This window comes from Palaemon carinicauda, chromosome 5 (genome assembly GCF_036898095.1).
Source record: "Palaemon carinicauda isolate YSFRI2023 chromosome 5, ASM3689809v2, whole genome shotgun sequence".
Lineage (NCBI taxonomy): Eukaryota > Metazoa > Arthropoda > Malacostraca > Decapoda > Palaemonidae > Palaemon > Palaemon carinicauda.
In genome coordinates, this window is record NC_090729.1 from 183,198,975 (window position 1) to 183,211,388 (window position 12,414).

The following is a 12,414-nucleotide window of genomic DNA, read 5'->3' on the forward strand; positions in this document are numbered from 1 at the left end:
GGGGAGGAATTATCCGGGAAGAGTCAACTGTTCGAAGGGACTGGAATGCTCCCGCCACTTGGGCGTAAGCCATCTTTTTGGCTATCTTTAACCCCCTTGAACCAGGAAAAGCTATCTTAGTCTTGGCGTATCACAAAAGAGATCTAGGACAGTGTTCTTGCCCTCCATCAGAACTTGATCTGGTTCCCCTAGGGGTTTGACCTTCCTCAAATAGGACAGGCCTTGCAGAAAGATGTGGTTTATGTCTTTCTGTTCAGGGGCGAAATCTTTGGACTTTCGTACTTAGGGAGCACTCCATTAGAATGTTCCGAGCTGTCATCAAGGGTTTCCTCCTCCTTCGAGCTATCACCCATAGCAGCCTGGGAAGGGTCAAGGTTGTACCAGAATTCCTTCTCATATAGGAATGAGCCCTTGGAGGAAAACTGCTGCTCTCCGATCTTACGGAGGCAGCAGTTGAATCCCCCAACAGGTGCTGAGGTTAAGACGGCTGAGTGCGCGACTCTTTTGGTCCTCAACCTCTGGTCTTTAGGGGGAGGATGTCTGCTCCTGTTGCGAACCTAGCCACAAAAACTCCTACTGTATAACCATTCCTTGCCTGGGGAACCAGTGAGACCCAAGGAAGGCCACAGTAGATGAACCACATTGTATGAGAGCGACTTCCTTACAGCGGTGGCCGGCGCTGCTTCACTAGGGGAAGAAATGGAGGCCTCCAATACATAGGATTGTCCTGGAGTCACATGAGCGTCACTCGTGCTTGACCAACTCCTGGGGGAAGCTAATCGAGCAGAGGAATCATGGCAAGGTCGAGCTGGTAGAGACCGATGGCGAGGTCAAGTTGGCAGAAACCGATGGCGAGGACGAGCTGGTGGAGACTGATGGCAAGATTTCTTCCTTTTCTAGGCCGACCTTGAAGGATAAGAATTCCTCTTAGCCTTCTTCTTCCGTTGCCTGTTGAACCTCAACCAATGGAAGGGCGACCACTCCCAAAACGCCTGGCATGGAAACTCCTACGTGCAAGAGTTACCCTTACACGCATGGCAGAGACCGTGAAGATCCATCTCCTCTGCCCACAAGAAGGTGCTGCAACAGGGCCGTTCATTGCCGGTTAAACCCACATGATTACGATCCCCATGGGCAGTTAACCATGAAAGAGAATAAAGATTAAAAGAAAAGTTTCAGCGCTTTTGCCAGTAAATTAGGGAAACTTTTATTGTTTTAACGAATGTCTAAGACGTCTGTACTCCACCGAGGTGAAATGAATTGGTGGTTGTTTTCTAGTGCTGGTTTGAGCGTGGTCCTGGTCTACCTTTGCTACATCTCTCCACTAAATACCGGAGGGTAGTTACACTTCGTAAAAGCTATAACAGCTGTTTTCAGCTATCACCGAAATAATACTCCTCCGTAGAGAGCGTCAGGTTTTTATATAGTACCAGAACAAATCAGTGTTCCAGCTTTGCTGAAGTCATACTCCTATCTAAAGAATGATGGTTTGTCTTTATGTCAAAACAAATTATTTTAGGATATAAATATTTTAGGATACAAACTTGTACACAGTACAAATTAACAAAATTAATTAAACTCGTAACCCTACATATATACATATGCCACAAATATCTCGTAATACTGTATTGAATTCGCTCTACCTTAGGTCAGAGACCCAAGGGAGAATTAACTTCAAGATAATGGCTTCTGGTTGGCCAAGGATTTGAACCCTGACCAAGTAGAAACTGAGGGCACAGTGGCTCCATCTTTACCACTAGAGTCTGAGCAACACCCCCAATAGTGAGACTAATGGTTTTTAAGGCATAGAAAATTATATTCTAGATTTCTTATTCAGATGAAAAAAATTAAGTTAAATGTATCTAATGTTATATTTTTTTATATATCTAAAGAGCTTAGAACTTATATGAAATACTTTACTACTTTAATAGGTAGTAGGTTGGCCAGGGCATCAGCCACCCGTTGAGATACTACCACTAGAGAGTTATGGGGTCTTTTGACTGGCCAGACAGTAGTAAATTGGATCCTTCTCTCTGGTTACAGTTCATTTTTCCTTTGCCTACACACACACACCGAATAGTCTGACCTATTCTTTACATATTCTACTCTTTCCTCATACACCTGACAACACTGAGATTACCAAACAACTTCTTACTGCACTGTAATTGTTCAGTGGCCACTTTCCTCTTTGTAAGGGTAGAAGAGACTCTTTAGCTATGGTAAGCAGCTCTTCCAGAAGGACACTCCGAAATCAAAACTTTGTTCTCTAATCTTGGGTAGTGCTATAGCTTCTGTACCATGGTCTTCCACTGTCTTGGGTTAGAGTTTTCTTGCTTGACGGTACAATTGAGCACACTATTCCATCTTATTTCTCTTCCTCTTGTTTTGTTAAAAGCTTTTATAGTTTATATAGGAGATATTTATTCTAATCTTGTTGCTCTTCTTAAATTACTTTATTTTTCTTTGTTTCCATTCCTCACTGAGCTATTTTCCCTGTGGAGTCCCTTGGCTTATAGTATCCTGCTTTTCCAACTACGGTTGTAGTTTAGCAAGTAATAATAATAATAATAATAATAATAATAATAATAATAATAATAATAATAATAATAATAACTGTTTTTGGGCTCAAGCCATGTCGTCCTGATGGAAGTTCCTATAGGGTAGCTTCCTTGGGTATATTACAACTACGGCGATATTCCCAGAGAATTTACCTTAAGGTACCCAGAATTCTAACTCCTGGAGCGAATATCCCTAATAAAAGAACCAGGGAAATCGCGAAATATCAGAGGACGTATTCTTGACACGCCACATGGCAATCTGCACCCCGAACAGAGATAACACTTCGAAGGGGTCAATTGGCAAGAAAATGAAAACGAGAAAGAAAAGGAGAGCCGCTCGCAAGGTATCTCTCCTGTCCCGTTTCGTAAGCGTGCATTGCGCCGCTCACGGCGCTATCTGTATTCCTTTTTGCGTAGCTCAACAACTCGGTGTTTTTTCCTGTGTTTCTCACAATTCTTGGATTTAATCAATTAATTATGCTTTCTCCAACTTCTCCTGCTTCTGATAAGTTGAGTATTATTTCTTTTATGTATAAATGTAGGCTCTTGGTGATTTTCAAAGTGATTAATAGTAATATCTTTGTTACAAGAGCTGTTGCCTACCGGAGGCGTCCTGGACGCTGTCGCTCGCTAGGTATGAGTTATTTAGTTAGCCAGAGCGACGTTCCCGGCTGTTTCGCTTTAATAATTTTAGCTGTTTAGCGTTACTTAGGATTTCTTTATATGATACTTTTAGTATTGTTTGTCTCGGCGAAGGATTCGCCGATTCTGGCCTACGCTAGACCGTGTAGCGTAGTCGTTTGGCCCTAGTACTTTCCTGCATGATATTTAGATTTCAGAGTGTTTTAAAAATTTTATTGAAGCTTTAGGCAGTTTTATGCATTTAAGATTATATTGATTTCTTCCAAGATAGTATACGAGTGAGTTTCGGTGATTTAGGTAATCGATTCTCTTGGTACCCAGGCTAAGTTGCCTATAGGGCCTTAGTATACTTTCTCACACTCCCCGGTTGCTCTCTTCTCTTCGGAGAAGGTGTGCAATCCCTTTCCCTCTGTTTAAGCCTTGGGCTTAACCCTAGTGGTGTATCTGAATTAATTTTCGATACAACTATACGTATTAGGGTGTTGCTGTTCCTTCCTGTTTCCAATAAGTCTGGTTTCAGAGAGGGGGCAGAACATCAGAGTTCTTAGTCTGAGTCTGTTATGTCTGGCTTGTGGTTGAGACTCCCTTGCTAGACTGACACAGACATAGGAGGCTTAGCCTCCTTAGGTCACTTTCGAAGGTTTCTGTACGAGATGATTCCTTCTTCTTGTGATCTAGCAGACTAGTCCAGTGTTGCTGTTCTCGGTGTTGAGGATAGGATCCTTTTTCTGGGAATAGCAACACCTTCCTTGCTTTGGTCCTGCGGGGGTTGGCAAGTATTGCTGGCCTCCCTCCTCGGATCTCCCTTAGGCTAAGATGAGTTTTCTTGGCTGCGGGTGATTCATTACTAAAGCAAGGTTGGTAGGACCCTCTTCGTCCTTTCCCCCTCTTTCCTCTGTAATGGCCTAGCCATTACATTACTGTCCGTCATTCTACATCTGTACCTAGCATAGGTTAGGATGTGGAGTTGACTTAGTCCCTTGCCGGCCGGCAGAGAGTGCCCACTCTCTGCCGGCAAAGGTCTTCTGCTTTGAGTGCTCCCGGACCTCTCTTGGTCCCTCATCCATGTTTGTCTGTAGAGCCAGATGGCATTGGTCAGGAAGCCTGAAATTATATTCTCCCCTTCCTTATGTGCACTCTTTCGGGTTGCCGGGCTATGAGGTAGTACAGTCTCTTATCCCGGCATCCATTCTGTTTTCTTCTAGTGTTGTACCCTAGCCGGCTGCCGGCCTAAGTGGCCGGCAGCCGGGCAGTCGGAGTTCTCTGGTTCTTTTGCTGCCGGCCGGCATCGGTTGCATACCTTTGCCGGCCGGCTATTATCATGCCATTGTCTGCCGGTCGCTACGAGTGGTGGCCGGCAGCCGGGTGCTACCTTGTGTAGTTGCTGGCCGGCAGTATTACCGGCTGGCACTTGCAGGTGCCGGCCGGCACATGCATTTGAACCAGCGTTCTGCCGCCTTATAGCTCTTAAGTAGTATACTTTAGATCTAGTTAAGATGTGTGCCGGCCGGCACATTACCTTCTATACTGTAACCAGTATTCTTCAGTATAGTATATACTGTAGGGAGAAAACTATAGTATAGTATTGTTACAACACTGTGTTTTCTAACACTCCTGCGTTATCTTGCACAGCCCCTTGGTGTTGCCTTACAGATAAAGAAAGTGAGTTCTTTCTTGTCTACTATCCGGTATTTTAAAATCATCCTTTAGGTGTGAGCTACACCTGTTTCCTCTGGAAATTATTCATTGGTTGCTCTAAGATAGATTAACCATACGATTTTATTATCTGGAAGGTTGCAGCAATTAACTGTGCGGGAAACACAAGTGTGTGTCTTTCATTTCCGTTTAATTATGAAGCTATGTATATCCAGTGATACGTAGTTCACTTGATATTCATGGAAATTTCTTCTCTTTACAGGAGGCCCATCCGAAGTGTGGAAGCGTCTTTTGCAACGTCCGCAGCAAGAACTTCTGCGGACATGATTTGTGTAGGAGGCACGCAGCATGCGCTGTCTCCAAAGGTGATCTCCGATATTGGGATCCGCAGGTATGTACCGTGTGCACAAACCTGATTGCTGAGGCTTTTGATTCCCCTAGGACGGCGGAGTCAAGGGATGTAGCAAGGGAGAAGCTTCGTGCCTGGGTAAGGGGTTTCCAGAAGAACACCTCTGGGCCCTATCTTCCAAGTGAGAAGATGAGGGCTTACCTTTTCCCCAGAGCATCAGCTGAGGCAGTGATTCCCCAGCCTCAAGTGGAGATACCGGTAGTTCAGATCCCTGTGGATGCTGAAGTCGCGGTCGCCCTGCAGGACATCCAGTTGGACGACAGGATGTCGGAGGTGTCCGAGCGTCTGGAAGAGGACCTTCTGGCAGAAGACCAGGATGAAGATCAGGCTCCAGACATTGAAGAGGAAGAGACCGACGAGATGTCGGCTACTCCGGTTCAGGCCTCTGAACCTATTCCCTCAACATCGTCCGCTCTCCCAGAAGAGCTGGGAAAGACCCTTTCCTCCATCATTGGAATGATCCAACAGATGCAGAAGGAGAATAATGAGAAGGCGGCTGCAATGGAGCTGGAGATGCGGAGAATTGCAGCATCACGTGGGCCCCAGAAGAGGCTCAGCATGAAAGACCTTCCCTTGTTCTCTGATGCTAACCCTTGGAGGTATGCTGAGCACATGCCGATGACGACTGGAAAGATCGTCATGTCGGAGAAGTTGGGCTCAGTTCCCCTTGAGGAGGTGGAATTCTGGCCCAGCAAGGGGTCGTATCCGGACTGCTATGTCCGTCTAAGGAAGGAACCAGCTTCAAAGGAGGAGACAGCCGAAAGAGGTCATAGTTATGTACCATGCTAAGGCTCAAGCTTTGCTATCGTGCTCGATGAAAGAGAGGGGCTTCACAAACTCAAAGGTTCCTGCCTTGAGTAAGAAGCACCCTTCCTTTGTGTCCTCTCCTGCTAGAGCCTTCCCCTTTATGCAGAAAGGGTTTGCGGCTGTGCTAAAAGCAGTCGAGGCTGGCAAGCCATGCCCCTCCTTGGAGGAGTGTAAACCTTTGTCTCTGGCCCTATCCTTGGACCACAAGGACTGGAAGGATGTCCATCTGACCTTCTCAGTCGGGAAGTTGGAGGCTGACATTGCCGGACGTCAGTTCGGTGAGAACCTCCCCAAGCTGTCTGACTTTCTTTTGCGAAGGGAGCTCGAGACGAAAGAAAGACTGGCTGCCTCAATGTCTCTTCAAACCACTCTTGAGACAATGGCAAGTGACCCCAAGGTTCATGAGATGTTCATGGTAGTGGCTAAGATTCATCTGGCCACAGTGACGAAGGACCTTTACAGCTTCGTCAAGGCGAGGAGAGCTTGTAGGGAGTTCGTGTTCGCCTCGGCTGCGGTGAGGCACGAGCCAAGGAAACTAATCTCCTCCAACATTTGGGGCAAAGACCTTTTCCCTAGCGAATCGGTCAAGGAGGTTGTAGATAAGGCTGCCACGGAGAATAGAAACCTTCTCCAGAAGTGGGGCTTATCTCTCTAGAGAAAGTCTTCCCCGGATGAGGGTCCCCAACCAAAGAGGAAGACTAAGAAGACTAGACTACCCTCTCGACCAGCCAAGCCATTCAGACAGCAACAGCAACAGCAATTGCCTATGCCTTCAGTGCCCCAGATGGTGGCACAAACCCCGACCACATTCCAGTGGGTACCCCAAGCCGTGTCGACGCAGTCCCCGGCATTTAACCCAACGTTCGAAGGGCAGTCAACTACCTTTCGAGCAAAGCCTAGAGGAGCAGCCAGAGGCTCGTCTAGGCGCCCCTCAAGGGGGAGGGGATTCAGGGGTGGTCGCGGTCAGGGAGGCAAGACCTCAGGACAGCAGTCAAAGTGAGGTGGTACCAGTAGGAGGGAGACTTCAGAATTTTCGGGATCGGTGGACCTTCGATCCCTGGGCCCACAGCCTACTCAAGAATGGACTGGGTTGGAGCTGGTACAGCACTCCACCCCCGTGCCCTCGATTTTTCCAACACTCCACCCCCGTTCTGGAGGAGTACATTCAAGAACTGTTGGAGAAAAAAGTGATCCGAAGGGTAAAGTCCATCAAATTCCAAGGGAGGCTGTTTTGTGTTCCCAAGAAGGACTCAGAAAAACTCAGAGTCATTCTGGACTTGTCGCCACTTAACAAGTTCATAGTGAACTGCAAGTTCAAGATGCTAACACTGCAACACATAAGGACCTTACTGCCCAAGAGGGCATTTACCGTCTCCATAGATTTGTCAGACGCCTATTGGCCCGTTCCAATCAATCGCCGTCTCTCCCCCTACCTAGGGTTCAAGCAACATCGAAGACTCTATGCCTTCAAAGCTATGCCATTCGGGCTAAACATAGCCCCAAGGATCTTCACGAAGCTTGCGAGCGTAGCTCTCAAACAATTGCGCCTAAAGGGAATCCAGGTGGTAGCCTACCTGGACGACTGGTTGGTGTGGGCAGCATACAAGACGGAATGCTTGCAAGCTTCTCTGCAGGTGATCCAGTTCCTAGAGTATCTAGGCTTCAAGATCAACAGAAAAAAGTCTCGACTTTCTCCATCTCAAAAATTCCAGTGGTTGGGAATCCACTGGGACCTAGTGTCACACCGATTCTCCATCCCGGCAAAAAGGAGAGGAAGGAGATAGCGGGCTCTGTTAAGAGACTTCTGGATTCCGAAAGGATATCAAGACGCGAACAGGAGAGAGTGCTGGGTTCTCTCCAGTTTGCTTCAGTAACAGACCCGGTGCTAAGAGCACAGCTAAAGGATGCAACCGGAGTTTGGAGAAATTATGCATCAAACGCATGAAGAGATCTGAGAAGACCAGTTCCGCTTCGTCTACGTACTCTTCTCAGGCCTTGGTCCCAAGCCAGGTGACTAAAGAAGTCGGTACTTCTTCAGCCACCTCCCCCCTCGTTGACTATTCACACAGACGCCGCGAAGGAGGGGTGGGGAGGTCATTCTCATCGGAAGAAGGCCCAAGGGACCATGTCCAATCTATTCAAGACATTTCACATAAACTTTCTGGAGGCTATGGCAGTACTCCTTACCTTGAAGAAAGTCTCCCCGCGTCGCTCGACCCACATAAAGTTGGTGCTGGACAGCGAGGTGATTGTGAGAGGCTTGAATCGACAAGGATCGAGGTCACCACCTCTCAACCAGGTGATGTTGGCCATCTTTCGACTGGCGGAAAAGAAGAAGTGGTACCTGTCGGCAGTTCACCTTCAAGGAGTCCGCAATGTGACAGCGGACGCTCTATCCAGGTTCACACCGATAGAGTCGGAATGGTCCCTAGACGCAGGATCATTCTCCTTCATCTTGAGTCAAGTCCCAGAACTGCAGATAGACCTCTTTGCGACGAAAGACAAGAAGAAGTTACCCCTTTACGTGTCCCCGTACGAGGACCCCTTGGCGGAAGCAGTGGACGCGATGTCCCTCGACTGGAACAGATGGTCCAGGATTTACCTGTTCCCTCCTCACAACCTTCTGTTGAGGGTCCTCAACAAATTGAGATCCTTCAAGGGAGTAGCGGCAATAGTGGCTCACAAGTGGCCGAACAGCGTGTGGTTCCCTCTGGCATTGGAACTACGGCTGAAGTTTCTACCGTTACCAGATCCAGTTCTGACCCAGCGAGTCCAGAAGTCGACTGTCTGCGCTTCATTACAGAAAACCCGGACCCTGCAGCTCATGGTTTTCTCTCCCTAGCGGTGAGAAAGCGTTTCGGGATTTCGAAAAACAGTATAGACTTCCTAGAGGAATATAAGTGCAAATCTACTAGAAGGCAAAATGAGTCATCTTGGAGAATATGGGTGGCCTTTGTCAAGGCGAAGAATCCGCAAGAGATCTCGACGGACCTCTGCTTATCTTTCTTCATCCACCTCCATGGTCAAGGATTAGCAGCTAACACGATTTCAACGTGTAAATCTGCTTTGACAAGACCCATTTTATATGCCTTCCAGGTCGACCTCGCTAACGAGATTTTTAATAACATTCCGAAAGCCTGTGCTAGGCTCAGACCTTCAGCACCTCCAAAGCCCATTTCATGGTCTTTAGATAAAGTTCTTCATTTCGCTTCACTGCTGAACAATGAGGAGTGTGCGTAAAGGATTTGCCCAAAATGTTATTTTCCTATTTGCACTCGCATCCGGGGCCCGGGTTAGTGAGATTGTAACCCTCTCGAGAGGGTAAGTAAAATATTTGTAATAACATAATGTTTACTAAATGTTTGTAATATCATTAGTTATGACTTAGATCATGTGTGTTTAATGCATTCGTTTGTTTATTATGATCGAAGATGGAGCGTAAACAAATGGAAGGTTTCCGTTTCAGGCGGCATCATAAAGAAAAACATTTCATAAATGGCATTCATTTCATTTATTTGAAAGTTCTAATAAAAAATAATTAGAACATTGGTAATAACAAATTCAACATATAATCTATACTTGGTAAAATTGCTGTCAATTCAAAAACACAGATGTATAAATGCGTCTGTTTCTTCGTTGTGATCAGAGATAAACGTAAACAAAACATTGGTTGTCGTTTTCTATTGTGCTTTTTAGCGTGTTTAGGAAACGCATGATATAAAATCGCCTTTATTTTGATAATTCTGGATTTTCAATCATACAACAAGCTAGTCTATAGAGTGATGGTTTTGCTATTCACCAGTTGTATTATACAATAGATATGACAAACATTAAAATTTGTCTGTATTTTTGTTGTGTTATAACGGGAAATATATGGTGTTTACACCTATCCTGGTTGTAATTTTAACCATTTTTCAAGTTATTAGAACTTTAAAAGTATATTAAATGTTTTATTTATTTACAAGAACAATTTGATATTATAAAGAAATACAGTATAGTACAAAGAAAGTATTGGAAATGGGTAGTAAACACATTTGAATAGGCAAATTGCTGGTTGCCATGGCCGCAATGGAATTATTTCTGTTAGTTGTGTGTTTCGAAATTCGCGATTTTCCATTTACACGAGGTCATTAATCGACCAAATTCTCGCATAATTCGGGACCCTACTGTATATCATTATTTGTATATAAGAAACAGGTGGAGACATTAATATTGCCAGCACCCAATAATATTTTAATGAATTTGACTTCACCCTTATGACAGAAATGTACATTCAGTGCTGTAATATGTTTTACATTTCAAGTACAATAATAGATCCTAAATGATTATTTACAAGAAGAAAAAGAACTTCAGTTTATGTCTTACATTATCTGAGACGGAGCCTCGGATTGAATATACTGTAATGACTTCCTATATGAAGGTTTTACCATAAATATCAACATATGGTAACTGCTATTCTAAGTCTTGTAAAAATGAATATACATAAATGAATATATAGGGGGTGATAGGTTAGTTACTACCCTTACCTCAAAGACACTATGTCCCCACTCAGATGTCAGAGCCATTAAATGTGCCTGGTCCTGTAGACTGTGTGACTGTGTTAGGGGCTTTGAATTTCCAGTTCCATGTGCCTGACTTTCTGCTATGTAACTCATCCTGTAGTGCTGAAATGAAAGAAAAATAAAAAGATAAATGCAAATACTGAAATGACAAATTTGTAGATAATTTATATTTTTCCTAACTATACAAACCTTAGCTATTTAATAGGGGTACTACTTTCGGCGTAGCTGAAATGACAAGCCATTAATTTTTAACAAGGGTTTACTACCCACACCGCTAGTTAGCGGGGGTAGGGGAGGGTATCTTGCTAAAACCACACACCCCCCCCACACACACACACACTTGTGCTTGAGCTCACTTTGATCGGAGGTAGGACTTCAAGGGGGATAGCACTGGCAGGCAAGTTTGGTTAAATAGTTAAGGTTTGTATAGTTAGGAAAAATACAAATTATCTACGAACTTGTCATTTGTTCCGTAACTGGAATACTAACCACGCTATTTAATAGGGGTGACTCGCCCATTAGGAAGGGTGGACGTCCCAGCCAGTCTAGCTTTTGGCTTTGCCCGGGGCTCCTTATTTGAGTGTATAAGCACTCAAGAAATAAGGAGTCCCTGCACCTTGCTAAAACCTTGCTACGCAAGGTCTGCGGCCTACGCAAGCTGTGTGTGAAGGTATGAAGTGTGACTCGTCCTAGAAAGTTGTTCTGAAGTTCTTTAGATGGAAACTTGTTGACTAGGATTTTCCCAATACCACCTCGTCAGGGTATGGGGACGTAACAGTATTAATATTAATACTAGGAACACAAGGGAGCATGGTTTACCTGCAGTGGTTTGAGGTCAACTATGCAGAGAACCCTGGATGCTGCTTTTCCCAAGAGAGAGGATGATGAAGAAAAAAATAAGGGCCAGTCAAACCTTTTCATTCATGCAGACTAAAACCGGGTAACAATGCCCTCAACCTTCTGCTACTTGTCCAATAAGGAGCTTGAGGTTTTAAACCAGCTGTTGTGCAGCCACCACAGGACCGATAGAGAAAGTATCGAGTCTCCTGTGGGTCACGTCTTGCAGGTAGTTGGATGTAAACGTGGTTTGCCGTTTCCACACCCCAGCTTGAAGAACCTGCGTCACTGAAAAATTTCTTTTAAAGGGACGTAGCTATGCCCCTGACATCATGTGCTCTGGGGTGACGTGACGGAGGAGGGTCTGGATACAGTGCCAGGTCAGTGACCCTGCGAATCCATGCAGAGATGGTGTTCTTGGTGACCCTCCTCTTAGTCCTTCCTGTGTTGACGAATAGTGCTGGCACACGAGGACGGGCTGCGGCTATTCTTTTGAGGTACAGCCTCAAGCTCCTTACTGGGCATAGTAAGAGATGGTCTGGGTCATCTGTTACAGTACAGAGACTAGAAATCTGGAAGGAGTCGAATCGAGGATCCGCTCCTCCCGGATTCTGAGTTTTAGCAATAAACTCAGGGACAAACCTGAACGTTACCTCCCCCCATCCCCTTGAATGGGCGATGTCATATGAGAGACCATGAAGTTCACTGACTCGCTTGGCCGAGGCCAAAGCTAGCAGGAACACTGTCTTTCAGGTTAGGTGGCGATCTGATGAACTCGAACCACGTTCCATGGGGGAGGTCTCACTTCCGACTGAGGGCAGGTAAGTTCATAACTCCGTATGAGTAGAGAAAGTTCTAGCGATGAAGAAATGTCCATTCCTTTCAGCTCGAAGGCGAGGCTTGAGGCTGAGCGATAGCCTTTCACTGCCGAGACTGATAGGCA

The 12,414-nt window shown here is 45.5% G+C and overlaps 1 protein-coding gene across 2 annotated transcripts in view; it reads right to left on the minus strand.

Annotated features, from left to right (window-relative positions):
• LOC137641669 (golgin subfamily A member 6-like protein 26) overlaps positions 1 to 12,414 on the minus strand; it is a 41,218-nt gene that overhangs the window by 11,212 nt on the left and 17,592 nt on the right. For both annotated transcript variants that reach the window (XR_011044564.1, XM_068374445.1), the window contains exon 2: positions 10,599 to 10,736. Coding sequence is in view for 1 of the 2 variants with exons in the window: in XM_068374445.1 (XP_068230546.1) it covers positions 10,599 to 10,736 (138 nt within the window). In the remaining variant the exon portion in view is untranslated. The remainder of the gene's footprint in view (positions 1 to 10,598; positions 10,737 to 12,414) is intronic.